The sequence below is a fragment of the Balaenoptera ricei genome, chromosome 6 (genome assembly GCF_028023285.1).
Source record: "Balaenoptera ricei isolate mBalRic1 chromosome 6, mBalRic1.hap2, whole genome shotgun sequence".
NCBI lineage: Eukaryota > Metazoa > Chordata > Mammalia > Artiodactyla > Balaenopteridae > Balaenoptera > Balaenoptera ricei.
In genome coordinates, this window is record NC_082644.1 from 114,410,850 (window position 1) to 114,437,980 (window position 27,131).

The 27,131-nt window shown below is 45.2% G+C and overlaps 1 protein-coding gene across 24 annotated transcripts in view; it reads left to right on the forward strand.

Moving 5' to 3' along the window:
• The window catches only part of RALGPS1 (Ral GEF with PH domain and SH3 binding motif 1), a 286,233-nt gene that overhangs the window by 38,930 nt on the left and 220,172 nt on the right, over positions 1-27,131 (forward strand). For all 24 annotated transcript variants that reach the window (XM_059925655.1, XM_059925657.1, XM_059925635.1 and 21 more), the window contains 3 exons: positions 3,556-3,677; positions 6,852-6,959; positions 18,151-18,201. In XM_059925655.1, coding sequence (XP_059781638.1) covers positions 3,621-3,677; positions 6,852-6,959; positions 18,151-18,201 — 216 coding nt within the window. In that variant the 5' untranslated portion in view covers positions 3,556-3,620. The remainder of the gene's footprint in view (positions 1-3,555; positions 3,678-6,851; positions 6,960-18,150; positions 18,202-27,131) is intronic.

A 27,131-nucleotide genomic window follows, 5' to 3' on the forward strand; every position in this document is an offset into this window, starting at 1 on the left:
GAAGAAAGTGTAATCTGCTGTTTTTGGATGGAATGTCCTATAAATATCAATTAAATCTATCTGGTCTGTTGTGTCATTTAAAGCTTCTGTTTCCTTATTTATTTTCATTTTGGATGATCTGTCCATTGGTGTAAGTGAGGTGTTAAAGTCCCCCACTATTACTGTGTTACTGTCGATTTCCTCTTTTATAGCTGTTAGCAGTTGCTTTATGTATTGAGGTGCTCTGATGTTGGGTGCATAAATATTTACAATTATTATATCTTCTTCTTGGATTGATCCCTTGATCGTTATGTAGTGTCCTTCCTTGTCTCTTGTAACATTCTTTATTTTAAAGTCCATTTTATCTGATATGAGTATTGCTACTCCAGCTTTCTTTTGATTTCCATTTGCATGGAATATCTTTTTCCATCCCCTCACTTTCAGTCTGTATGTGTCCCTAGATCTGAAGTGGGTCTCTTGTTGACAGCATATATATGGGTCTTGCTTTTGTATCCATTCAGCAAGCCTGTGTCTTTTGGTTGGAGCATTTAATCCATTCACGTTTAAGGTAATTATCGATATGTATGTTCCTATGACCATTTTCTTAATTGTTTTGAGTTTGTTTTTGTAGGTCCTTTTCTTCTCTTGTGTTTCCCACTTAGAGAAGTTCCTTTAGCATTTATTGTAGAGCTGGTTTGGTGGTGCTGAATTCTCTTAGCTTTTGCTTGTCTGTAAAGCTTTTGATTTCTTCATCAAATCTGAATGAGATCCTTGCCGGGTAGAGTAATCTTGGTTGTAGGTTCTTCCCTTTCATCACTTTAAGTATATCATGCCACTCCCTTCTGGCTTGTAGAGTTTCTGCTGAGAAATCAGTTGTTAACCTTATGGGAGTTCCCTTGTATGTTATTTGTTGTTTTTCTCTTGCTGCTTTCAATAATCTTTCTTTGTCTTTAATTTTTGCCAATTTGATTACTATGTGTCTTGGCGTGTTTCTCCTCGGGGTTATCCTGTATGGGACTCTCTGCGCTTCCTGGACTTGGGTGGCTATTTCCTTTCCCATGTTAGGGAAGTTTTCGACTATAATCTCTTCAAATATTTTCTTGGGTCCTTTCTCTCTCTCTTCTCCTTCTGGGACCCCTATAATGTGAATGTTGTTGCGTTTAATGTTGTCCCAGAGGCCTCTTAGGCTGTCTTCATTTCTTTTCATTCTTTTTTCTTTATTCTGTTCCACAGCAGTGAATTCCACCATTCTGTCTTCCAGGTCACTTATCCGTTCTTCTGCCTCAGTTATTCTGCTATTGAGTCCTTCTAGTGTAGTTTTCACTTCAGTTATTGTATCGTTCATCTCTGTTTGTTTGTTCTTTTCTTCTTCTAGGTCTTTGTTAAACATTTCTTGCATCTTCTCGATCTTTGCCTCCATTCTTTTTCCGAGGTCCTGAATCATCTTCACTATCATTATTCTGAATTCTTTTTCTGGAAGGTTGCCTATCTCCACTTCATTTAGTTGTTTTTCTGGGGTTTTATCTTGTTCCTTCATCTGGTACATAGTCCTCTGCCTTTTCATCTTGTCTATCTTTCTGTGAATGTGGTTTTTGTTCCACAGGCTGCAGGATTGTAGTTCTTCTTGCTTCTGCTGTCTGCCCTCTGGTGGATGAGGCTATCTAAGAGGCTTGTGTAAGTTTCCTGATGGGAAGGACTGGTGAGGCCCATCTCTTCTGCCCCTGGAAATCCTGAAAGTGTTTTTGCTTATTAATAACCATTGTCTGTCATCATGTGCTAATACAATTTGTTTTTAGTATTTTAATATGTCTTTGATTATTTCAAAGGGTTGTGGAAGGGGGGAGTTAAATGTGTACGTTCAGGTCACCATCATGAGACACCTGGTGGCTGCTGCATTTGCTGTGGTTAATTTACCTACTGTAAAATGCACTCATTCCAAGTGTACAGTCCTATGGCTTTGTGGATTTCTGGGGCTGTGTAACCATCACCACATCCAGTTTTAGCACATTTCCACCACCCCAGAAAAATCCTTTGTGCTCATTTGCAGTCAGTCCTGCCTCCACCCCAGCCTCTCATTGATGTGCTCCCCCCCTCTATGAATTTGGCTTTTTGGACATTTCATAAGAATGGCCTCATATTGTACAATCCTTTGTGTGACTTCTTTCACTTAGCATGATGTTTTTGAGGTTTATTCATGTTATACTTTGTATCAGTGTTCCATTTCTTTTTATTGCTGAGTAGTATTCCATTGTGTGGATATATCACATTGTCTATCTGTTCCCCAGTTGGTGGGCACTTAGTTTCCAGCTTTTGGCTAAGATGAATAAATTCGTGTGCATGTTTTTGTGTGGACATATGTTTTCATATATTTTAAAGATAGTTACCTAGGTGTAGAATTGCGGGGTCATTTGGTAAGTTGATGTTTAACTTTTTAAGAAACTGCCAAGCTGTTCTCCAAAGTTGCTGTGCCTCTGGTACCTCGAGCGAGAAGCCATGCATCCTCAGCTGGTTCTGCCTCCCCCCCGCATCAGTTTCTGTTTCATTTCTGTCCTTACCGTCTCTCAGTCTGTGTCCTTCTCTTTGGTGTCACTGCTGCCACTTTAGCTCAGAGGACCCTTGTCTCTTGCCTGATAATTGCAGTTGGCTTCCAGCTGGTCCCTTTGCCTTCTGCTTTCCTTCCCCCATTACATCCTGATCGCTTTCCTGGGGAAAATCTGGTGGTGGCTACAGTGCTCTGATGTTCAGTGATGTGATAAATGCCCTACTAGGGGCATGTACACGTTGGTATGAGAGCACTGGTTCTCGTTTGAGTGGTCCAGGTGCGATAACCAGGGGAAATGACATTTGACATTTGAGCCAGGTCCTGAATAATGATGGTTTGGTGGGACGGCATGAGCAAAGACACCAAAGCACGAGTTACTTAACTTCTCTGTGCCTCAAATTCCCCACCTGGAATATGGAGGTAATAACAGGACCTACCAAGGACTGTTGTGAGCATTAGAGGAGTTGCTGTAAGTAAGGTGCATGGCACGTGGCGAGAACTCTCTGAGTCTTAGCTAGTATCCATATTATTATTATTGATGGAATGGTGTGGTGCGCAGGGAAACACGGAAGATTCAGTTTGTCTTCTTCACCTGCCTTCTTTTTAAAACAAAGGTCACAAACTCTAGTGTCTGCAGGAGCTAGGCAGGTCCCCAAGTGGCTGTACAGGCCAGATGGGGTCTGAAAGGCACTTGCTCCGGTAAGTGCACCAGTACAAGGGGCAGCGCTGCCCAGCCCAGCTGATGGCCGTCATGCAGGAATGGGGCCCAGTGCTGCCAGAAAAGTCACAAATCCAGAATTCTGTGTGAAACCTTCCAATTTTTAAATGTTGGTAATTAATTTAAAAAATACTAAAACCTGTGCAAGCCTAACTGACTACATCTGTGGGCCATATTTAGCCTGAGGCCACCAGCTTGTAACCTTTCTTTGAAGGTCTCCTCTGGGGTCACCAGCTCAAGTCCAGCACAACTCTGTCCCAGGGTGGGATTAGCTTGGGTTTGAAGGCTGGTTTTTATGAGCCCCTTTGCCTTGCAGGACTTCTCCAGACAGGTTATGTCACCGACAGAGGCTGTCCTGAAGCTCCCTGTGGCCCGGAGACTATGTACAAGAGGAATGGTCTGATGGCTAGTGTGTTGGTCACCTCTGCCACTCCACAGGTACTGGGGCTGCAGGGCCGGGGCCGGGGCCAGGGCCGTGGGTGGGATGGGTGGGCCAGGGCTCCTTGCAGCTGACCCAGGCCCCCTAAGTCTTGGCCCAGGGGCTGCAGGCCTCCATGAATGCCACCATTCTTAGCCCTCCCGACCAGCCATGCCAGGCGTGAGATTTGGGAGGCAGTCAGCCCTGAGGATCAGTGTGTTTTCTGAAGTCGTTCTCTTGAAAGAAAAATAAATACCTGCCTAGTCCAGTCGTAGCAAGTGCCACATTCCATTTTGGTGGCAAGAAGAGATCAGACCTTTCCCAAGCAAAGCCGTGGCTGATTATAAATAGGTCACAGATTCTGGAATGAAGTCAGACAGAAATGCTTCCAGCTGGCCCCGTGTTCCTATTTACCTTGCCCAGGAGGAAATGGCTGTAAGGGCTGGTGGTCGAGAGTGGCCTGGGCTCGGGCCCCTGCCCTGGGGGTTTGGGAGTTTGCTTTCCAAGTTCTGTAATAGAACAGAGGCAGCCGGGGGAGGGGGTGTCATCTGAGGCCTGGGGAGGCCACCATGTCAGATGCGTAACGCTGGGCTCCTGTGACAAACGGACAAGGGGGCGCTCCGTGTTCTGAACTCACAAGGCCCTCATGGTCGAGCTGGGCTTTTGAAATGATCCCCTGCAATCAGCTAGAATTCACAGGAACCAATCCATTTCTTATAACCCTTTAAAAAAATTCCTTAGTTTGATCTCTGGTTCTGAAAGCAGACTTGTGGGTACCTGTTAAAATTCCCAGATGGCGCCAATATAGGTTTAAATAAAGTTACTGCGTCGTCATCACCACCACCACCTCCACCGCTACCACTGAATGTATTTGGGGCAACTTTTGATTAAATAAGGCCCCTTGTATGAGTGTGTATGTTTGGGGCAGGTGCAATGGAGTGTTACAGGAAAGTTATAAAACCTGAAATTCCAGGAATGGACTCTGTCTGGTAACTGGAGGAATCAGACTTCACTTTCCATTTGCAGTTTACACTCCGTCTAGAGTAAAACTTCTTTCTTTTTTAGCCTCCATCTGTGTATATATATATACATACACATATGTGTGCAAACACACATATATACCATATATATCTACATATATGTGTATATATACAAATATATGTGTATATGTGTATCCAGAACGAGGTGAGAGCTCAATAAATATTTGTTGAATGAATGAACAAATGAATGCATGTCTAATTGAAGTGCTCAATACATTTTGGTGACTGAATGACACGTTTATACAGATAGACACCCATGATTTAGTGCTTAACTATATACCAGGCACTTCTTTTGTACATTCCACAGGCATGATCTCACTTAATCCTCACAGTAACTCCATCAGGCATGTGCTGTTGTTTCACCCCCAGTTTATAGGCGAGGAAACTGAGGCAGGGAGCAGTGAATGAACTGGTTTCAAATCACACAGCTGGTCAGCGGTGGGTGGGGATTCACAGCCAGGCCTCTGTGACTCTGGAGCCGCTGGTCCTGACCACGATGACATTACACTCCCCGGAAGAAGGTCAGCCCTGTCACCTGCTTCAGGCTGCTCCGTGGAAGGGGAACATGGAAGTGCAGAATGATTTATTGGTAGCCGTTGCTCAGGGTCTGTAAGACCGAGGGGTAGAATCGATGGCCAATTCCAGAAGCATTCAGGATTAGTCTTTATTACTTTTCAAAAGTTTAACACAGATTCTCCTCAGAGGAGAATGTCCCATCGCCCGTGGAACTTTCAAAATAGCCATGCCTGAGCCCACCCAGGCCCCTTGAATCAGCATCGCCCAGGGAGGGGATCCTGCCAGTTGCTTTGTAAGCTTCATTTTGTATGACCTGTGCCACAGCCCTGGGGAGCGGGTTCTAATGGTGCCATTTTACAGATGGTAGCTGAGGCTCAGCGAAGTGAAGAGGTCAGACAGCAGCTCGGGTGGAGCTGGCTGTCTGACTTCAGAGCTCAGAGCTTCTTCAGATCATCTTAGAGTTTTTGGCAGCCTTTAAATGACAGAGGCCTATTGAAACCTACAGGTTTAAGTTTCTGCTCCTCTTTTTAACCTTACGTTTTCAGTTGTTGACTATTGGTTTCCCTCCCTGGCCTAAAAACACTCTAGTTTCCAGTAAGATTGCACAGTTTTTCCAGATATAGCCATTTTGGAAAGAGTGAAATAAAGGGGAATTAATAAAAGCATATTCTCTAAATCCCGGTCCAAGATGTTGAGGTTAATGGAAACCACAAAATCCCTCTTCACAGGTTGAGACGAATAAAACCATTTATGAACAGGGCACAGTTTTGGGGTGGTAAGCTCTACTGGTTCCCCAAAGTAGAATTTGATGGAATTAAGTAAAATTGAAGAGAAGGTATGTTCAGCATTCTGGGATCCCCGCAGTGTTGGGTTTCATGTAACTGGCCACATTTGGGGAGTTTAACTCGCTCTTTTACGGGAGACCTTTCCTTTACAGGCAGGACTCCCGGTGTTCTTCTTAACAAGGGGCTGTACTAAATATAACTTTCATGCCGTCTCCAAAACTGGCCGATTACCTCTCACCTCATCAGCTAACAGGCTTTGAATTCCAAGTGGCCCCTACGTGAAATAAGCCTTGAGAGTCAGTTTAACATTTTGTATAATAATTTCCTGCAATGACTTTAAGTAGAAAAAAAAAAAAAAAAGGTGAAACCAGGTAATGTTTGAAAAACATAACAAAACAGGTGATCTCCTCAGGCCTCCTAAGATGTGAAGGGCGGGATGTATCTTTTCACCGCGCCCCTCCCCCAAAACAGAGGCAGCTGGAAGCAGTTGGGGTGTAGTGAGTGAGGGCATGTATGATTGAGGGGTAAGAGAGATATACAACTGGCTCACATTCTGGCTCTTCAGTTTCCTAGGTGAGATACATTGGGGAAGTAGCACTGTCTCTATTTCCTTATCTGTAGGATGGGAATAATAATAGTGTGTACTCAGAGAGTTGTTATGAGAATTAAATTAGATTATGCATATGAAGTGCTTAACACAGTGCTTGGAAAAGGGTAAAGCACTAAACAACAGAAGCTTTTATCATTGTACGGTTCTGCCCCTCTTGCATCCTCAGTTCTGAGGTTTGGGAGTCAGTGACTGGGGAGTCAGCCAGCCTGCTCAGGCGGCCCCATCTCTCCCTGTCCTCCGCAGGGCAGCAGCAGCTCAGACTCTCTGGAGGGCCAGGGCTGCGACTATGCCAGCAAGAGCTACGATGCCGTTGTCTTCGATGTCCTGAAAGTGACTCCCGAGGAGTTTGCTGTAAGTAACAGGGCTGATGCGGGTGGCTGGGCACCACAAAGGGGAGCTCGAGGGGGTCACTGCTCAGGGTTGTTTGCTCAGATTGGAAACAACCCGTATATCCAACAATAGGGGATTGCCGAATAAAGTATTCTTTATGAAATACCATGTGGCATTAAAAAAGGGTGATGTCTGTGGGGAGGGATAAATTAGGAGTTTGGATTAAAATATACACACTACTATATATAAAACAGACAACAAAGAAGGACCTGCTGTGTAGCACAGGGAACTATACTCAATATCTTGTAATAACCTGTAATGGAAAAGAATGTAAAAAAAGAATATATATGTGTATATATATATATATATATATATATATATAGCTGAATCACTTTGCTGTACACCTGAAACTAACACAACATTGTGAATAAACTATATTTCAATAAAAATTTTTTTAAAATAAAAAAACCCACAAATATTTTCAGTAGGTGTATTATAATACCTGGTTTGGAAAAATTGTTTGAGCAGAAAAACCTTTGTACCTGTTTGGTTACAGATGCATTACAAAATTATTTTAATACTTGTTGCATTGCTATAAAGATAAAAATTTTTAAAAATTAAAGAAGGAATGTATAATATAATTATATGAAAGCAAAATAATAAATAACTTTGAAGGATAAAAAAACAGGAAGCTGTCTATCTAGGAATTTAACTACCTTGGAAGGCGTACACAATATATATCAATAGTAAGTGAAAGGAGCAGGTTACAGCAGGGGTCCCCAATCCCTGGGTTGAGGACCGGTACCAGTCCTCGGGCCTGTTAAGAACCGGGCCGCACAGCAGGAGGTGAGTGGCGGGCGAGCAAACGAAGCTTCATCTGCTGCTCCCCATCTCTCACATTACCGCCTGAACCATCCCCATCCCCATCCCCACCTGGTGGAAAAATTGTCTTCCACAAAACTGGTCCCTGGTGCCAAAAAGGTTGGGGACCGCTGGGTTACATCACAACTTACAGAGAATAGTGCCATTTTTAAAAAGCATGCACAACACCTACATATTTATACTTGCATAAGAAAAGGTCTAGATTTGATGTTTACATATTCTTAAATATCTGGATGCCTATATAGCCAAACATATTATTTACTGTAGTTTCTGGTTGTAGGATTCTAGATAATTGGAATTTAATTTTTCTTCTTCTTGTTTATTTGTACTTTCTGTATTTTTATGATGACTGTTTTCTACAATGATAGACAAGATTATTTGAACAAATTCTGTAATTATAAATTTAAAAAAATTGTTTTTCCTTCAGCCAGTGTGCTGCTGCTGGTCTGACCCTGTGCTTCTTTGTTGTGAGGAGCAGCCTTGGCTCCTCGTTTTGCCATGACCTGGTTTCTTCCTTTTGCACTTTGAGGGTGGAGGGAGGACGTCGGCTCTGGGGTGACCTGATTGCAAGCGCTGCCCAGGGCTGCATTTCTCTGCAGAACCACGGAAATATTTCTGGCCATGCCCACTTTTTCCCGGTCCCCTTGCTGTAACAGGTTTGGTGCCCTCCAGGGGTCTATGGAGCTAAGTGGGCCCCATCTTTTTGCTCTGCCATCACTTGCTCCCACATTTACTTTGTGCCAGGCCATGCTGAGCCTGGCACATATGTCACCTCCTTCAGTGTGTCTGAGGGATCCTTTTAAAACCAGTGTAAAACTCTTTAGAGGCTCTCTTATACTAGAATGAGATCCAGAATTCCTCACGAGCCTCCAGGGCCCCGTGGTTTGGCCAAGCCTCCTCTCCTGCCCCATCTCCGTGCTCCCCAGCTACACGCCAGCTGCCTCTTTCTTCCCCAAACTCACATGGCATCCCCCTGCCTCAGGGTCCTGTGCTTCTTCTTCCTTCTGTCCTAATGGCTCTTTCCCACGTGTCTCCCAGTCTGTGTTCAGATGTCAGCCCTTAGACAGGAATTTCACGGGCTAAAGTAGCATCTGTACATCACACGCTTCCCTGACCCTGCTCTGTTTTCTTCATATCTCTAATGACTGCCCAACATTACATTCTGTAATAGTGTTTTGTATGGTCTGTCTCCTCCACTAGAATGCAAACTCCCAAAGGACAGGAACTTTATCTAACTCTTTCACGGCTCTTTCCCCATTGCCCAGAATAGTGCCACCCTCATAGTACACGTTGACTAGAAGAATTCAATCCTCAGAACAACCTGATGCGGCAGATTATTAGCTCCCGATTTTCTAAGAAAGAAACTAAGGATCTAAGAGATTGTTTTTTTTTAACCTGGATCATATAGCCAGATGTGGGCAGAGCCAGGTCTGAAACCTTCATCTCCTGATTATTCACCTAATGCTGGATGGTGATAACAAAGACAGCTCCCACTTTTGAACACCTACTTTGTCTAGGTCTTGTGCTAAATGTTTTACGTGCATTAATCTAACTTACTTTTCACCACAGCCTTACAAATTAGCTATATTTATTACTCCCAGTATACTGTCACCAGTATAGAGAGGAAAATCACCTCTTCACACAGATAGTAAGTGGCATTATCTGTCTGGGCTTTAAAACCAGGGCTTCCGGGCTTCCCTGGTGGCGCAGTGGTTGAGAATCTGCCTGCCAATGTGGGGGACACGGGTTCAAGCCCTGGTCTGGGAAGATCCCACATGCTGCAGAGCGACTAGGCCCGTGAGCCACAATTGCTGAACCTGCGCATCTGGAGCCTGTGCTCCGCAACAAGAGAGGCCGCGATAGTGAGAGGCCCACGCACCGCGATGAAGAGTGGCCCCCACTTGCCGCAACTAGAGAAAGCCCTCGCACAGAAACAAAGACCCAACACAGCCATAAATAAATAAATAAATAAATAAATAAAATTAAAAACAAAAAAACGAAAAAACAAAACCAGGGCTTCTGACATTCTAGACCAGCAGAAATATAATCTGAGCCACATATGCAATTTAAAAATTTTTAGTAGCCACATTAAAAAAGGTGAAATTACTTTAAAAATATTTTTTATTTAACTTGCTGTATCTAAAATATTATCATTTCAACCCGTAAGCAACATGAAATTGTTGAGATACTTTGCATTCTTTTTTCACACTAAATCTTCAAAACTCAATGTAGTCTTCTATACTTTAGAGTGCTGGCGACATTTCAGATCCTCAGTAGCCACGTGAGGCTAGTGGCCACTGTATTAGACGGTGTAGTGCTAGTCTGTCCTCTCAGGCACAAAACTATAGTGTGTCTCTCTCCTTTAGAAGATATCATGGACCTTGCTGGCTGATGGCTTAGCCTCTATATTCTATTTGCCTTTGTTTGCTTGTTGTATTTTTTTTTTTGGCTGCGTTGTGTCTTCGTTGCTGTGCGTGGGCTTTCTCTAGTTGCAGGGAGCGGGAGCTACTCTTTGTTGCGGTGCGCGGGCTTCTCATTGTGGTGGCTTCTATTTGTTGTGGAGCATGGGCTCTAGGCGTGCGGGCTTCAGTAGTTGCAGCACGCGGGCTCAGTAGTTGTGGCACATGGGCTTAGTTGCTCTGTGGCATGTAGGATCTTCCTGGACCAGGGCTCGAACCGGTGTCCACTGCGTTGGCAGGCAGGTTCTTAACCACTGAGCCACCAGGGAAGTCCTGCTTGTTGTATTTTTGAGCTGTGTTTTTTAGCTTCGTGAAAGGAATGAAGCAATAATGAGGTTTAAAAATCCCTTTCCCCCACGTGGAAGGGCAGAGAGTTAGGCTGCGCCTAGAACATCATTGTCCAGCCAGACCCCTTGGTGAGATTTGGGGCCTGGTTTTCTAGTCTCAGCCCTAGAGTGTTGCTCAGCCCAGCCCAGTCTGGGAAGACTGTAGGGCAGGGCAGTGAATGCTCTGAGGGTGCAGTACTAACACTTGGCTACTCCTGCCAGAGCCAGCGTGTCTTCAGCTTAGATGTGAAGCCAGGTCCCCTGGAGTCTTTGGTCTTTGGGGAAGCATTGGAGCTGCCAGGTGTTGGAATTGAACCAGACCACCTGGTATTTTAGTTTCCTGTCTAATAATATGAAAGAAAGGAAAAAGCCAGACACAGGAGTCCAGTAAAAAAATCATTTGAGTGATTCTGGGAAGATGGCGGTGGCGGCAGCATAGTTCTTTATTCTCCCTGAATCCCCACATAAAAACATCCAGAACAACTAGATAGCAAACCCTGAAACCCATGAGAAATATTTACAATAAAATTAGGTGTCAAGTTATCCCTATCAAACCCAAAATACAAATGGCTGGGGATACTCCACCAGTATCAAAAAGACCTGCAGAGTATCAGCTTCAGTATAAGAGAAAGCAGAAGTAAGTATTGGGGCATTTGACAGACTAGAGAATAGGAGAACCCCAGAATTTCCATCAGGAGTTCACTGGAAAGTTCGGCAGGTTAATGTGAGAATACCAACTGAAATTGACAGGAATTTTGACCACTCAGATAATGGATGGGTGGAAGAGATCTATGGACTAGCCCTATGAGCTCTTGAGACCAACCAACCAGGGCTCACTTCCAGAAGAAGGCTTCATATCAAAGAGAAATTCAGTATGGGAGTGGACTGAAAATGATCAGGATAGGGAAAGTTAAGGAAAAAGGAGGTCTAAATAAATGTGTGTGTGTGTGTGTGTGTGTGTGTGTGTGTGTGTGTGTGAAATCTCAAAAAGCAACTGCATGTTGTTGAACACTACATGAAAGTAACCAAAAGAAGAGCTATGTGAAGTTAGAAAAGCTACCCTGAACCATGTTCCCCTCTAGAAAATTAGGAAAACTAATTTTACATAAAAATAAACAACAGAAAATGATTGATATCAAGTCTTTCAAAGTTATTATAAGAAAAAAAGAGTAAGGACAGAATCCTGTAGATAACGAAAGCATGCCAGAAAGACATGCCATAAAACAGATAAAAACTATAACCTTTCTATTTCAAAATAAGCTAAGAGAAGATATTAAGATCACACTGTAAGACATGAACAACATAAGTCTGAAATAGAAAAATCTCAGAAATGAGGTGACAGAGTTAGGAAAGCATTGAAAATAAAAGTTATTTTGGAAATGAATGTTGAACTAGAAGGAACACAAGAATAGTTAAACATAACAGAAAACGCCTTAAGGGAGGAAAAGTTTTAAGATCAAAATAAATGAAGAAAGAGATAATAAGACTTTGAAAAAAGTGATAGGACTTCCCTGGTGGTGCAGTGTTTAAGAATCCACCTGCCAATGCAGGGGACACGGGTTCAAGCCCTGATCCGGGAAGGTTCCCACATGCAGTGGAGCAACTAACCCCGTGCGCCACAACTACTGAGCCTGCAGTCTAGAGCCCGCGAGCCACAACTACTGAAGCCTGTGCGCCTAGAGCCTGTGCTCTGCAACAAAGAGAAGCCACTGCAATGAGAAGCCCATGCACCACAACGAAGAGTAACCCCCACTTGCCACAACTAGAGAAAGCCCGCATGCAACAACAAAGACCCAATGCAGCCACAAAAAAAGAAAGAAAGAAAGAAATTCATAAAAAAAGGTGACATATATTAATGATAAGCAAAGAAGATCCAACATACAGATAATGTAAATCCCTGAAAGAGGAGAATAAAAGGCAAGGAAACTGAACAAATACTTAAACTATAATTTAAGAAGATGTTCACAAAATAAAAAAAGATTCAAACCTACATATTGAAAGAATATACTGTTACTCCATCTTGGCTGGAACCACCCCCCCCCACAACCAAGTTCATAACTCAGTTGAGGAATTCTAGCATTCCAATGACAAGGAGGATGACCCAACTCTGAACTGGATTTCCCCCTTGTATGTGACATTCCATTGATCCAATAAATAAATCTTGGCACTCAATGCAAGTTCTTGGTCATGCCGGGGCAACCCAGAATGGTCAATACCAAGATATAGTCTTGGTAGACTACTTGGGTGATAAAATTATAGAGAAACTTGAGGAAAGTCAAGATAGTGGTTACTTTTGGCAGGAGGGAGGGACTTGTGATTGGGACAAGGCACATGGAGGAACTCTTTTTTTTTCTTAATTGTGGTGAACTATGTGTAACACAAAAATTACCGTCTTAACCATTTTAAGTGTACAGTTCAGTTGTGTTAAGTACATTCACACGAGTGTGCAACCAATCTTCAGAGCTGTTTTCATCTTGCAGACCCGAAACTCTGCGCCCATTAAACAGCTCTCCATTCCCCCCAGCCCCCACCGTTTACTTTCTGTCTCTATGAATCTGACTACTCCAGGTATCTCATATAAGTGGAACCATACAGTGTTTGTTTGTCTTTTTGTAACTGGCTTATTTCACTTGGCATAATATCCTTGAGGTTCATCTATGTTGTTGCATGTGTCAAAATTTCCTTTCTTTTTAAGGTCAAATAATACTCCATTGTGTGTATATACCACATTTCTGGGGTCCATTCTGCCATCGATTGGGGTGGCTGTTTCTTGACCTGGATGATGGTTATAAGGTGTTCATCTTATAATAAGTCATCAAACCATGCATTTGTTTAATGTGGTTTTCTGTTAGTGTGTGTCATTTTATGGTCAGAAGGGTTAAGATCATTTCAGAGGTCCTTATAGTTTTAGTGGGGTGCTCTGCAGCTAGACCTCAGTCCTTCTCCCCAGTGGCTGGAAGCAGAGCACAAAGCAAAGCAGGAACTTGTCTTTATCATCAGCAGATCATGGACATTCTTCTAGATCAATATGTATAGATTTAATTCTCTATTTTTAATAGCCGCATAATATGCCAGAGTCTGCATGTACCATAATTTTTTTCAACAAGTTCCTTTTCTGATGGCCTTTTAGATTGCTTCCAGATTTTTACTACTACAAATAATTGTTCAGTAAGCATCTATATTCATCTCTGTATCTAAATGTAGACCTCTCTCTCTATAATCCTCTTATATACCAGTGCTTTTCTTTCTGTATGAATTGGTATTGCTGTGTCAACAGTATGCTCATTTCAATTTTTAGGGGATAATATCTAAACGTAGTGCCTGATCCTGGATGAAGAAAAACTTGCTATAAAAGGCAGTATTGGGATAATTAGCAGATTTTGAATGTGGACTGTATATTAGATAATACGGTTGTACCAATGATAAATTTTCTAAGTATAATAATTTTATCATTATGTAAGAGGATCATCTTGTTCTTGGGAAATAAAATGCTGAAGGATTAAGAGGTGAAGAGTCATAATATCTGTATTTTACTCTCAAATGGTTCAGAAAAAATGTGTGTATATATAATTTTTTATATATATATATATAATTATATACATAAAAATAAAGCAAATGAGACCAAATGTTAATAATGAAGCTAGGTGAAAGGTTAAAGAGTTTATCATATTATTCTTGCAAATTTTTTGTAAGTTTGACATTAAAAAATAAATAAAATGTTAAGAACGTTTCTTTTTATGGGTTACTGCCAGATTACTTTCCAAAAAGAACAGAGCAACTCGTAGTCCCATTAGTTGTGATGGCACTAATGGACCACAAATGGTGTCTTCCTCTTTAATTTGCATTTCCTTGACTATGATTCTAAAATTGTCAGACACAGCAGCTCTGGGAGTAAAAGCAGGAATGTATCTTTGGAGCTGATTACTTTTTGTTCTGTGAGCCCTCCTGGGGCTCATTTGGATTGATCTAAATGCAAATTGAAAGATATCTTCTATTATAAGACATACCACTGATTTACCAACAGCTTTCTTTGTTTATTTGGACTCAGGGAGAGCCTTATGCTATAGGGTTGTGGCTGGGAAGAGGGGATTTAGTCAGCCACTGTTAGAGGGAAAAACACTACATTCAGCATATGCAAAAACCAGCTTGTTTTCTTTTTGGCTAATTTGCTGTCATTTATCCACATAAAACCACCACCTCTTTTTCTGTCCGGCTGTATTGTGACATGATCCACTAGGTCTCTCCATTCTGAAGGCTTCATCTCTACAGAAACGTCCTGTAATATGTGGAGATTGGCCATTTCCTTAAAAAGCATGGATTTGTAGGGGTCCCTGGGCTAGGAGGGAGGAGGTGGGAGAAGGGGTTAGGGTGAAGGAAGGCATTGCCAGGTGACTAGCTTAATTGGACATCCCGTATTAAGGCTTTATTTTCGAAAATAAGGAGAAGCCATTAAGAGACTTGTTCCTGAGTGTCCTCATCACAGGCACGTGCCCTCACCACTGCAGGAACCACGAGGGCCTCATTGTCTTGTGTTTTTGTTGAGGCTGTGCCACACCCCTAGGAGCCTGGGAGCCAGCTGTGAAAAGGGACAGGACCTGACCTCGCCTTCTGGTCCCCACTCCTACCCACATCCTCCCTTTTGGTAAAACTGCCTGCCTCCAACTTCTGGAGAAGGATTGCTCATCAGCAGCCTTTTCTACATGTGTTTGGCTTTGTAGTAAAATGACATGAAATTTATAATCTGATGATTTTACCTATCTATCTATGTATTCTTGCTCTGGACACTGCATCTTTTTTGGCCAGAATCGAGAAGATAGAAATAGGAGAGATTCTTCTGAAAACCCTCTGATGTGTGTTTGGGACCAACCATTCTATTTTCAGTCTCGTGTCCTCTGTTGTGGTTTGTCTTGAATAAAATACCTGCACACATTTTCTGATTTATGGTCTGAGTGGGAATCAGAATATTTGAAACTCGGACCATCCAAAAAACTATGAAATGTGAAGTCACTATTTTAATACATCATTTGGAAATTCAGTAGCAAACCCTAGAACTGATGGCAGGATGGACAGGAAGTTTTCTCACTTTCATATTAGCAGACTTTTGGTTCTTTTCCTAAAGGACATTGCAAGCATCCTGCCGGTTCTTCCGGATTGGGAGTTAACTTGAACTGCGGGAGAGATTTCCAAGGCCCTGTGAGCTCTCAGCTCAAATCTCCTGTTTTCACAAGGCCTTTCTGTTCCCCAGGATGGCAGAATTAATCCACGTGTGAGGAGCACTTGGCTAACAATCTCCATGGGTCTGGCAGGAGAAATGCCAGTCTGTTTGCACTGCCTGGGACGGAGCTTAGGGCCCTGTAGCTCTGGGCCACTCACACAAGCCTGCGGGCTTCAGCACATAGTAACCACTCACGTTGTGCTGACGTTCAGGGCCCGCTTGCTACAGGTGGGTGGACCCAGAGGTGGAAGAGCTCGGACTCCCTGGTGCCATCCACTTCTCTGCTGAGCTTCTGTTAGTGGAGGCATTTCACCTTGGTGCCCATGACGAGCACCAGCCCCTTGGAGGGATGAAGCCACCTGCTTATTTCCATCTCCTGCTCAGCCCTGGGGATGGTATGCTTTGGCCTGCATCCTGTGTTTCCCAGAAATCCAGTGATCTTGGACCACCTTTAAATTGTGCCAAGAGGTGACCACAATTCTGCACCTAAGCCCTGGATTGTGGTTACAGCTGACATACCATGTGTGTTGCCATTTTTCTCCAATGTATTCTTGACACGAGATTTTTTCTCGTGACAGTATTTGCTGACTTGATGTAACAGCCTCCTTTAAGTATTTTTTAGAGCAACTTTGAAGCATGGATGTTCAAACAAATTAATGGTCTCTTATTTCCTAGCTCATGTATTGGGCAGGAACCATAAGTTCATATGCCAATACATGAGCCCATCTATGTGACTCCTCTTTTGCCAAAAAAATTATGATATGTAAACATATATATGATCTTTGTGAAAATGCAAGACGAGAGGCACAGAATGCCTGGTACGTGTATGTGCACACACACACACATATGCACACATATGTACACATACACGTATATAGAGAGAGCATCTGTTAGGTGCCGGGCATTCTGTACCTCTTGCCGTGAATTCTCACAACGATCCTATTAGATAGGGATTATTGTCACCATACTCTAGATGTGGCAGCTGAAACTGGGAGAGGTTAAAGTCATGTGTCAAAGAGAATATTGCTATTAAGTTATGGTGTCCAGACACATGCCCAAGCCCCGTGGATTCCAGAGCCCACGTCTGTTAAGTGCATCGTGTCCTCCCAGATGCCCTGTGTACAACGGACAGGTGTCTTCTCTTATTAGTGGGCATCCAGAAGCTCTCATCTCTCCTTTCCCTGGCCTGTCACAGAAGCATCTGTTAACTGGTTCCTGGCATCCCATGTGACATATGGAGATAGGTATAGGTCATGTGAAGTCAGCCCAGTCCATGCCTTGGCCTGCAAAACTGTCAGCAGTGACGCTTTCTCTTACTGTCACCTGTTGAGCTTCTAGCGATGGGAGCAGATTTTTAACTGGATGTATGTTTTCCCTGTTGACAGAACTAGTGCTTCCCAAGCTAGCTGTGATAAAGGACCAGTTTTTTCCTTTCCAATCAGTTAAGGACTGATACTTTGAAAAAATACAATAAAAATGTCATGGGGATTGCTATAAAAGTTTCCAAATGCTTGCTCTCAAATTCCGTAATTATCTCATTGTGGGCTGGTGGAATAAACAGTTCGTGGTCCAACACTGGTCTGTGGATGCATCTTGAATAGCACTTTACCGTATAATTTAGAGGAGGCTTAGGCTTCAGAAGAAACGTACACTTTCTATAAGCCACAATTTAAAAAAAAAATTAAATTTACAGTAATAGATAGTGTCTCTGTTTAGCGTGCTAACTTATAATATGGTGTCTGCAACTTTTTAAAATTGTAAAAGTAATTCATACTTGAAACAAAAAATCGAATAGAATGAAAATATCCAAACTTAAAATGTTCCCCTTACTTTCACTCCCACCCTCCAAACTACTATTATCAATTCTTTTTTTAAAATTAATTTATTTATTTTGGCTGCGCTGTGTTTTACTTAGTTGCAGCATGCGAGATCTTTTAGTTGCGGCATGCGGACTTCTTAGCTGCGGCATGCGTGTGGGATCTAGTTCCCCGACCAGGGAGTGAACCCAGGCCCCCTGCGTTGGGAACGCGGAGTCTTACCCACTGGACCACCAGGGAAGTCCCTCAATTCTTAAATTGGAAGTTCGTCTCATGTTTGAGAAGGAAGGGTGGATCAAGATTTATGAAGAGGGAAGGAATGGGCGAGGCATTTTCAAAATTTACCCAATTTTTTACTCTATCTTGATTTTCATTTCAAGGGGGAAAGTACGACTTCTAAGCGTTGTACTTTATTACAACTTTATTACTTTATTACTCTGTATAGTTTCAAAGTCACATGACAGCTGTTTTTGGTTTCCAGTATTTTCTAACCCCGATTCTCTTTTGTTGCAGAGCCAGATCACATTAATGGACATACCCGTGTTTAAAGCCATCCAGCCGGAGGTCTGTACCTTGTCCTTTACACTGTGCTACTAATGCTGGGGCTGGGAGGGGAGGATTTAGTCGGCCATGTTAGACTGACTCAGTTTCCTGGTTTCTCTCTTAAAGTCTCTATAAACTCATGTTATTGATTTAAGCCCCCATTAAAGAGAGCATCCAGGAGCTTTCCATTCTCAGAGGTGCTCACTCTTTGAGTCAGGTGTTTAGGTTCTCCAGAGGATGTCACTGCATTTGGCCCCCTCTGGCAGGGCTGTGGGCAGTCGGTGCCTACCGCCTTCACACCTGAGTCAGGCCTGGCCACACTGATTCCTTTGCCCAGGTCACCTCTGCTGGAGATGCTCACTGTTGAGACAGAGATGGGAGAGAACGTTTCCTAGAGAGCCTTCTTTCTGTTGATACCAAATTCTGGTGGTTGCCTTGTTTCTGATTTTGAAGCCAGTTGCCGCAGCAAAACACATACATATTCATGTTAAAAGCATACATATATTTTTAGAAACAGCATATTCAATAAAAAAAAAAGTTGATTTTAGTCTTCGAAAAAAAATCCCTGGAAATGTTTAGCAGTTGATAACGAGGCTTTACAGTTATTTTAGTCAGGGTTCTGGTTTTGTTATCTAGTAATAGAAATCCATTTCGAGTAGCTGAAGAGGCAGAAGAAGAATTTGTTACAAGCATAAAGGAGGCACTTTCAGAACCTGTGGCATGGAGTTCAGGCAGCCTGAAGAGCCGGGCAGGACGCAAGCCCTCTCCCTGCTCCCTGCCCCCTGCCTCTCCTCTGCTTTTCCCTCTCCTCTGCTTTCCCCTCTCCTCTCTCTCCTGCCCTCTGTCCTGTCTGCCCCTGTGGTCCAACCTGGCCTCCCCGAAGGGCCCATATTTATGTGATGCCGTGGAAGCCACCTTCCACACCTGAACCCGCAAATCTTAGTCCAGCCCCGCTGAGTCCCGTGTCCGGTGCTGGTTCAGAGACTCAGGTCAGGAGTAGGTGGCCAAGATGAGCGAGAACAGCTGAGAGGACCCAGCCTTGTGAGTGGGGTGCAGATTTCAGAGAAGAGGGGTGTGGGTGGGTGATATGTCAAAACTATGGTGTGAATTCCAGAACACCACTCTTAACATGATGCCCTTCTTCTTACAGACTTTGAGAAGAACAGCATATTTTAATACAAAGCCAGACAAAGGATCCAGGCCTTCCTAGAGCTGGCATCCAACCCACTACAAATCAGGGGAAAACTAGTATTGGTAGCTGCACTCAGCATTTGTGTGAAGACGTGGCAGTGATTTGTATTTGGGTGTGTGTGAGTGTGTGTGTGTGAGTGTGTGTGTGTGTGTGTGTGTGTGTTGTATTCATTAGGTTTGGGGGGGCAGAACTATGTTTGCTTTTTTGAACTGGCTGACTTCCAGTCTTTTTCTATTTTCTTCTAATGTGGGATTACACATTCTTTCTAATTAAAAACAAAAACAAAAACAGAAAACAACCCAACACACTACATCTTGGGGCCTCTTGGGGGAGTAGTTGTGCGATGGTTGCCTTAGTTCTCAGCTGAATCTAGCTCTGCTCGTGTTCTCTGCTTAGCTTTGATCTGGAGCAGTTTAGACGCTTGGATCTTTATTCTTTGTCCTGAGCATCAAGAAGGACAGCCCAGCCTGCTGTGAGCCCAGGGAGGCTGGGGTGGCTGCTCGGGCTGACTGCAGGAGGGAAGGGATGGGGAATTCTTCAGAGGCACAAGGAGGGGCAGACCGAGACTTTTCCCAGGGCACTGCAGTTCGGAAGGTGCCTCTTCCAGGGCATATCTCGTTTCAAGTTGTCACAAGACATTAAGGTGGAGATGTTTTGCTTTCAAGACCGGCTTGGAGCTGTGGTTCTCAATCGTGGCTGCACATCAGAATCACCTGGGCAGCCTTGGAGACAAGGGGTGCCTGGACTCCACCCTAGACCATGGAATCTGAGTCTCTGGGTTAGAGTCTAGAACACAGTCAGCTGTGTTTTGTATAGAAGCTGACCAGGTGATTCTGCTGCAGAGTGAGGATTAAGAATGAACTGCTTCGAGGTACCTGGAGAAACCCTAAACCTTTATGTCTTAGATCTATGATATGTTCGCTAAAGACGGGAGAGTTTGTTACTCATTGTCATTGTCAAAACTGTGGTTAAAAGGAGCACCCTGGGAGCTGTCCCAGCTTTTCTGCTCTTGTTATTGCTGTTAGCAGACTGAAAACTGCAACTTTTCCCCTTGATGATGTCTGCCACCTTATGGCTGGACCACCCCAGAGTCGGAAGCACATGTATAAGGGACACTTGTAAGTTTGATGTAGATGAGACTTTACAGGAAGCAGAGGCCAGCATGTGAGAGCAAGATGGGCATTGTGAGTGGTCTGGACTCCCAGAAGATCGGGAAACCTGGTGCCTTTCAGCCCTGGCTGTGCATCAGAATCAGTTGAGGAGCTCCGTAAAAAAAAAATCCAGATGCCTAGGCTTTATCCTTGGAGATTCTGATTCCATAGGGTTAGAGTGGGGCTGGGAATCCATTTCAGTCAGTTGTAGTCACTATTCTTTTTGATGCATAAATTATCCCACCTCTAACCAATGGGAGCCCTTTAATGTCATCTCCTGTATCCTTTTAACGTGATCCCATTATTTTTTATAAATTTATTTATTTATTTATTTATTTTTGGCTGTGTTGGGTCTTCGTTTCTGTGCGAGGGCCTTCTCCAGTTGCGGCAAGCGGGGGCCACTCTTCATCGCGGTACACGGGCCTTTCGCTGTCGCGGCCTCTCTTGTTGCGGGGCAGAGGCTCCAGATGCGCAGGCTCAGTAGTTGTGGCTCACGGGCCTAGTTGCTCCGCGGCATGTGGGATCTTCCCAGATCAGGGCTCGAACCCGTGTCCCCTGCATTGGCAGGCATATTCTCAACCACTGTGCCACCAGGGAAGCCCCTTGATCCCATTATTTTTTGATAGCTTCCTTGCTCTTTGATACAACAAGATACGCTAATTTCCTGCTGAAGACCTGGAATCAGGCATTCCCTCAGGGGTCCTGGTTTCTTTTAGTGGAGGGTAGTATTTAGAAACCTGCAGTCTGGGTGAGAGGATGTTCATTGCTACTGGATTGCCATTGCTTTTAGGCCTTTTTGGTGGACGGGGCTAGGAAATAATTTTTTTTTAAAAGGAAAAGTCATGAGTTCATGATTGGGTAGGTAGTATTATTTCTCCACAATCCTTCCTTCCCTCCTCATCCTTGTCATGACTCCCCTGCGGGTGGTGTATATTTCCCCACCCCATGGACTTTGTGCCTGGCCCGTGACTTGGGCACAAGTGATGGGATGCAAGTGGTGAGCTGAGCCAGTAAGAGGCAGGAAGCTTCACCAGCCGTCTCGGAACCTCCACTCTCTGTGAGGGACCCATAGCTGTTGTGCATTTAGCCCGAGTCCCCAAATGAGGACATTAAAGATGACCTGACCCCGACCCAAAGCCTGAATTCCAGCCTAACCTGGCACAGCCCAGCCAACCCAGCAAAGATCAGCTGACCGATGAGCATGAAATAAATGTCATTGTGAGCCTCTGAGATTTCAGGATTGTTCGTTATACCACTTTATCGTGTGGAAACACGACCAATACAATGTTGATCTTTCCATCTTACATTCCAGGATTCAAACCTAACATTCCAGGATTGTTAACTTAATTCCCTTGGTTTTTATATGTTTTCTTTTACACTGACAGTTCTGGTTCCTAACAACAATAAATAATTACTTTTTTGCATTATCCCATCATATATACGTATAACAGTTTTAAAATAATAATATCAGTATTACTATTAACCAGCAGACTACTAGTTAAATTTGAGCATTTCTTTGCAGTTCTGTTTGTCTTTAGTTCCTTTTCTTCTCTCCCTCCTACCATTCACACATGGAGGTGGGCCTCCCTCCTTGGCTTCTCCCAAAGGTCTTTGGAAGCACCAGGGCAGAGAAGGAGTTCATGCTCACTTGGTTCGGAAGGGCTGCATCCTGAGAGACCCTGTTGTAATCCCAGTGCCTGGAACATAGTAGATACTCAGTTAATGTGTGTTGAATGAGTGAAGAGTGAATGAATGACTGAATGAGAGGAGAAGCACTGTAGCAGAACATTATCTGGCCAAGTTTAGGCACATTGCCAAGGAGGGCGTACCAAGTAAGGGGACGTGATTACCAGGGTGCCTGTTTTGCGGTGTAACCACTTCCCCCAAAGCAAGGGTTTTGTCTGGTGAGCTCAGTCTTTGAAGATTCAGATTTCCAACTGCTGTTGATAACTGAGGGTAGAACGGTGGCTTCTGCTCATTTCTGCAAGGGGGACCGCAAGAGCATCGGCCCAGGGCTTAGAGGAAGCCAGGGAGATGGTGAGTTAAGGATTGGCAGAGAGCAAGGAAAATGGAAGTTAGCAAATATGGAACCATAACTGCCCTGTTCCCCAGTGACTCCAACAAGTGACCAATTTTATCAAAAACTGGCGAGTTAACGCAGATACAACTTTATAGCATAATAGCTCACAGCTGTGTGTAACTTACTAGCTGTGGCCTAGAACCCCATCCCCACCGTAGTGGATTGGGTTGCAGGCCTGGGTGGGTTCCTGGCTGCCATGGCTCAGGGTGGGGGCTGCATTGTGAAGGAGGGCTTTCTGAGGGGTCCCGGTGGCAGCAGCCTTGGGAGAGGGTACATTTTCAGGGTGGCATTTTTCCCCTCAGCCTTACCTACCAAATCTATCTGTCATTATGCCCACCTCCCAGCCTGTGGAATTGAAGGCCCAACAGTTTCTCAGAGACCAATTTGAACGTCGGAATTGTTTTTGTCATTAGTTTTAACGTGGAGCATCAAGGGGGAACTGCTGTTCTTAGAATGTGCTGAAAATGTGCACGCTCTGTGCTTGACTCAGCCCACTTTCTATCCAAGCCCAGCTGCTAGGCCCGCTGGTGCTGCCCGGTGTGCTGGAGAGCACGGGCTCAGTCTGGCAAGGCTGGGTGCAGTCCCAGCTTCACCCTTCCTAGCTTGGACTGTGGACAAGTTACTCATTCTCCTTATGCTTCAATTTTCTCATGTGTAAAATGGGGGAACCATAGTTTTCACCTTACAATGGGCGTGTAAGAACTCAGGGCAATGCCTGCATATGCTAAGTTCCCAGTAACTTGTGGCTGTAATTTCTCACCGGTGCATATTTTGAATAGGTTCCGTGCATTTTTTTAATATTTATTTTTATTTATTTATTTGGTTGCACCGGTCTTAGTTGCAGCAGGCAGGCTCCGTATTTGTGGCATGTGCACTCTCAGTTGCGGCGTGCATGTGGGATCTAGTTCCCTGACCAGGGATGGAACCCAGCCCTGCTGCATTTTTTAAAAATTAATTAATTATTTATTTATTTGGCTGCATTGGGTCTTCATTGCTGCATGCAGGCTTTCTCTAATTGTGGCGAGCGGGGGCTACTCTTTGTTGCAGTGTGTGGGCTTCTCATTGCAGTTGCTTCTCTTGTTGTGGAGCACGGGCTCTAGGTGTGTGGGCGTCAGTTGTTGTGGCATGTGGGCTCAGTAGTTGAGGTGTTCGGGCTCAGTAGTTGTGGCTCGCGGGTTCTAGAGTGCAGGCTCAGTAGTTGTGGTGCACAGGCTTAGTTGCTCCACGGCATGTGGGATCTTCCCGGGCCAGGGATCGAATCCATGTCCTCTGCATTGGCAGGCGGATTCTTAACCACAGTGCCACGAGGGAAGTCTGGGTTCTGTGCATTTTGGACGTGAGATCATGCTCCAAAGAACATTCAGTGATGCCTGGGTGGGAGCCAGTGGCCCAGAGGAGGTGATGCTCTGAGTAGCAGAGTGGTTAAGAGCACTGTACTTGGAATCCTTCAGACCCAAGTTCACACCCTAGTTCCCTGGATGGTGGGGAGGCTGCAGTCTAGATGGAGACTCACACCACGGTGACCTGGGGGCCACGCGAAGACTGCCTGGGAAGACTCTCTCTGCCTTAGAGTCAGGACACTGGCACTGAGCCTTGAAGGCTGAAAGGGATCGTATCTGATGGCAGATTCAAGGAATGGGATGGGAGTGGGAAGGACATTTCAGGCAGAGTGAATAACTCACTGAAAAGGCAGATAGTATATTTACCAAAGTTTAACACTACTTCTAGTGCCTGGCTTCTGGGGAGGAAAACCGGTGAGCCCATTTTTCTCTCGGTTCTGTGTTCCTCAAGGGCATGGTTTCCGGGGATGTGGGCGTGCTCACCAGAGGTCAGTGTGTCATTCTCTTGCTGACTGGCAGCTGGGGGTGTGCAGGGTCTCAGAGACGTGTGGATGGGTGTCCAGCAGGCCCTAGTGTGATGGAAACAAACTGCGGTGGTACCAAGCTCAGTGAGGTAGAAGGTGTCTCCATGTGCCTGTGTTTTCCAGTCTTGCTGTCCCTGCCGACATTGCTCCATCCCCGCTGCCACACTTCCCAGCAGTCAGACGGACCTTCACTCATTCACTCCTTCATCTGTCTGCTGTGCCACATGCTGGAGAGACAGAGACAGAGGGGACATGGGCACCATCCAGTGAGAGTGAGGGGCAGACGTGTAAACGGACAGTGGACAAGAGGCATTTGGGGCTGGCAGGGCCTCGAGGAGAGAGTGGCGAGTAGAGGGGTCAGGAGGCAGAGCTTTAGCTTGTTAACCTTGGGGGTTCACGGAGTGGTTTCAAAAGGGGAGTGACATGGACAGATTTGTATTTTAGGATGTTCGTTCTAACTGCGGAGACAGAGCCCACTGCAGTCAGGGAGACCGGTTTGGGGAGTGTGCAGCCGTGGGTGGGAGACAAGGGTGGTAGTGATGGTGGGGAGGGGCCTGGCCCTAGACCGAATAGGGGGCTGCTGTGAGGGCCGAGGCAAGAAGACACAGCAGACAGAGGGGTACACTCTGCGTGTGGGGAGCAGAGGGAAGAGCAGAGGGCAGAGAAGGAGGCAGAGGAAGTGGCCCTGGAGGCAGGAGGAGGCCCAGGGAGCCCAGTGTCCTGAAGTCGAGCAGGGTGGTGGGCAGCGTTTTGTCCAGGGGAGGGAGGCCAGGAGGTCCTGGAAGGAGAAGGGTTTCAGAGTTCAGGGTCAGAGGTGGGGTCACTCTGGCGACTGTGCTTGAAGGGGTGATGGCTGTGCTTGTGGATAGCTGAGGTGGAGGGGGACAAAAGTCTTTCCAGGGGGAGGTTGAGGTGCATTGTGACCCAGAATTGAGAGGGCACCACCCAGTGTACAGACCTCCCCGGAGATGATGGCGGGAGAGTGGGAGGAGGAAACTGTGAGCCAGAACTGAAGGCGAGAGCATCCTGGGCTCAGGAGCCGATGGCAACGTGGAGGGGAGACGGAGGGGCCCAGAAATGGCTCAGAAGAAAGCTGCAGGCCTAGACTGGAGCCTCGTGAGGGAAGGAACCAGAGTGTCACCAGCACCTGCCACTTGGATTTGAGGCACAGGCCAGGTGCTGAGTGTCAGTGGAAGGCAGGCAAGGGGTGTTCCAGCTGGGCGTGCATCCTGGATCCTCGCTCCCCTCCTCCCTGTGGCCCTGGAGGGAGCCTGGGATTTAAAGGGGATATATGTATATGTATAGCTGATTCACTTTGTTATAAAGCAGAAACTAACACTCCATTGTAAAGCAATTATACTCTAATAAAGGTGTTTAAAAAAAAAAGTGACCTCAAAAATAAATAAATAAATAAATAAAGGGCAGATCCGGTGAGAAGGAGGAGGTGGGAGCGCATTAACAAATGTTTTGGGAAAATGGAGGCGGTATCCAGATAGAACGCTTGTCCCTGGGGGGCACTCACTTTAGAGAGATTTGGTTTCACCCTTCCCCAAATCAGGACCTGAGTCCTCAGGGCCTGGCTGGAGCCGCATCTGCTGGTCTGCCGAGGAATGGAAGACTCCCCACTGAAGTACACGGTTTCCTCTGGGCCACATGACACGTTGCAGTTCAGGAAAACACTGCCTGTGGGTTCAGGAACCTGACCCTCTGGCCTTTTGTCTGGATGCCGTTTGGTTGCTCTGAAGAAGCGGGCATTCCAGAAAGCAGAGGTCAGTGTTGGATGTCGGACAAACCCTGTGTGTCTTTGCTGCTCCTTGGAATCACAGCGTTTGGCCCTGGGAGAAGGGAAGAACGTTGCCAGCAAGGCAGTTTTTTGTAAAGAGGAGATCGGTTTCGCTGACATCATTAAAACCCCTCTTTCAGGTCACATGCTGGGCCATTTTCTCAGACCATTTCCCTCCACTGACCCAGCCTAGCCTAAGCCACTGCCACCTCTCCTCCGATCACATCTCCCCACGTTCAATCCCGGCCCCTCAACCTCCTCTCTGTATTCGGAGACATCTTTCTAAAGCCAAAATCCGACTGTGTCCCTGTCCTGCCTAGAACCCTCTGAGGTTCAGTGCTCCTAGGATGCCGACCTGCCTCCTTTACCCAGCCGGCCAGGCTCTGCATGATGGGCCAGCGGTAGACCTCCTGCCGCAGCCCGCTGCTCCATGCTGCCCCGCAGCCTCCCTGGTCTCCCTGCCTTCCCGTGTGCTGTGCTCTCCACCTGGAATGTCCACCTCTTCCCCATCACAGGCGACTCCTCCTCCTCTGTCAGGAGATGGAGTGAGCAGCTTAGATCTCAGGGTGCTGCAGGTTCCCCTCGGTTCCCTCTCACCTCATCATCTACCACTGCTCATGTACAGTGCTCTTCACCACTGTGCTGAAATGTCACGACTTTGGAAAGTCTGAATGATTAGTGTTTCAAGTCTGTCTCCCTCCTAGATTATAAACTCCACGGATGCAGGGATCATGCCAGTACCCCATATCCTGTGACCTAGCACAGTGCCTGATGTTATTTGTTGAATATATGTAGGATGTAGTAGTAATAATAATAATAGTAAGGTCCCACTGAATACTCTTGACGTCTACGCTATCCTGCCTCTCTTTGTTAAAAAAAGG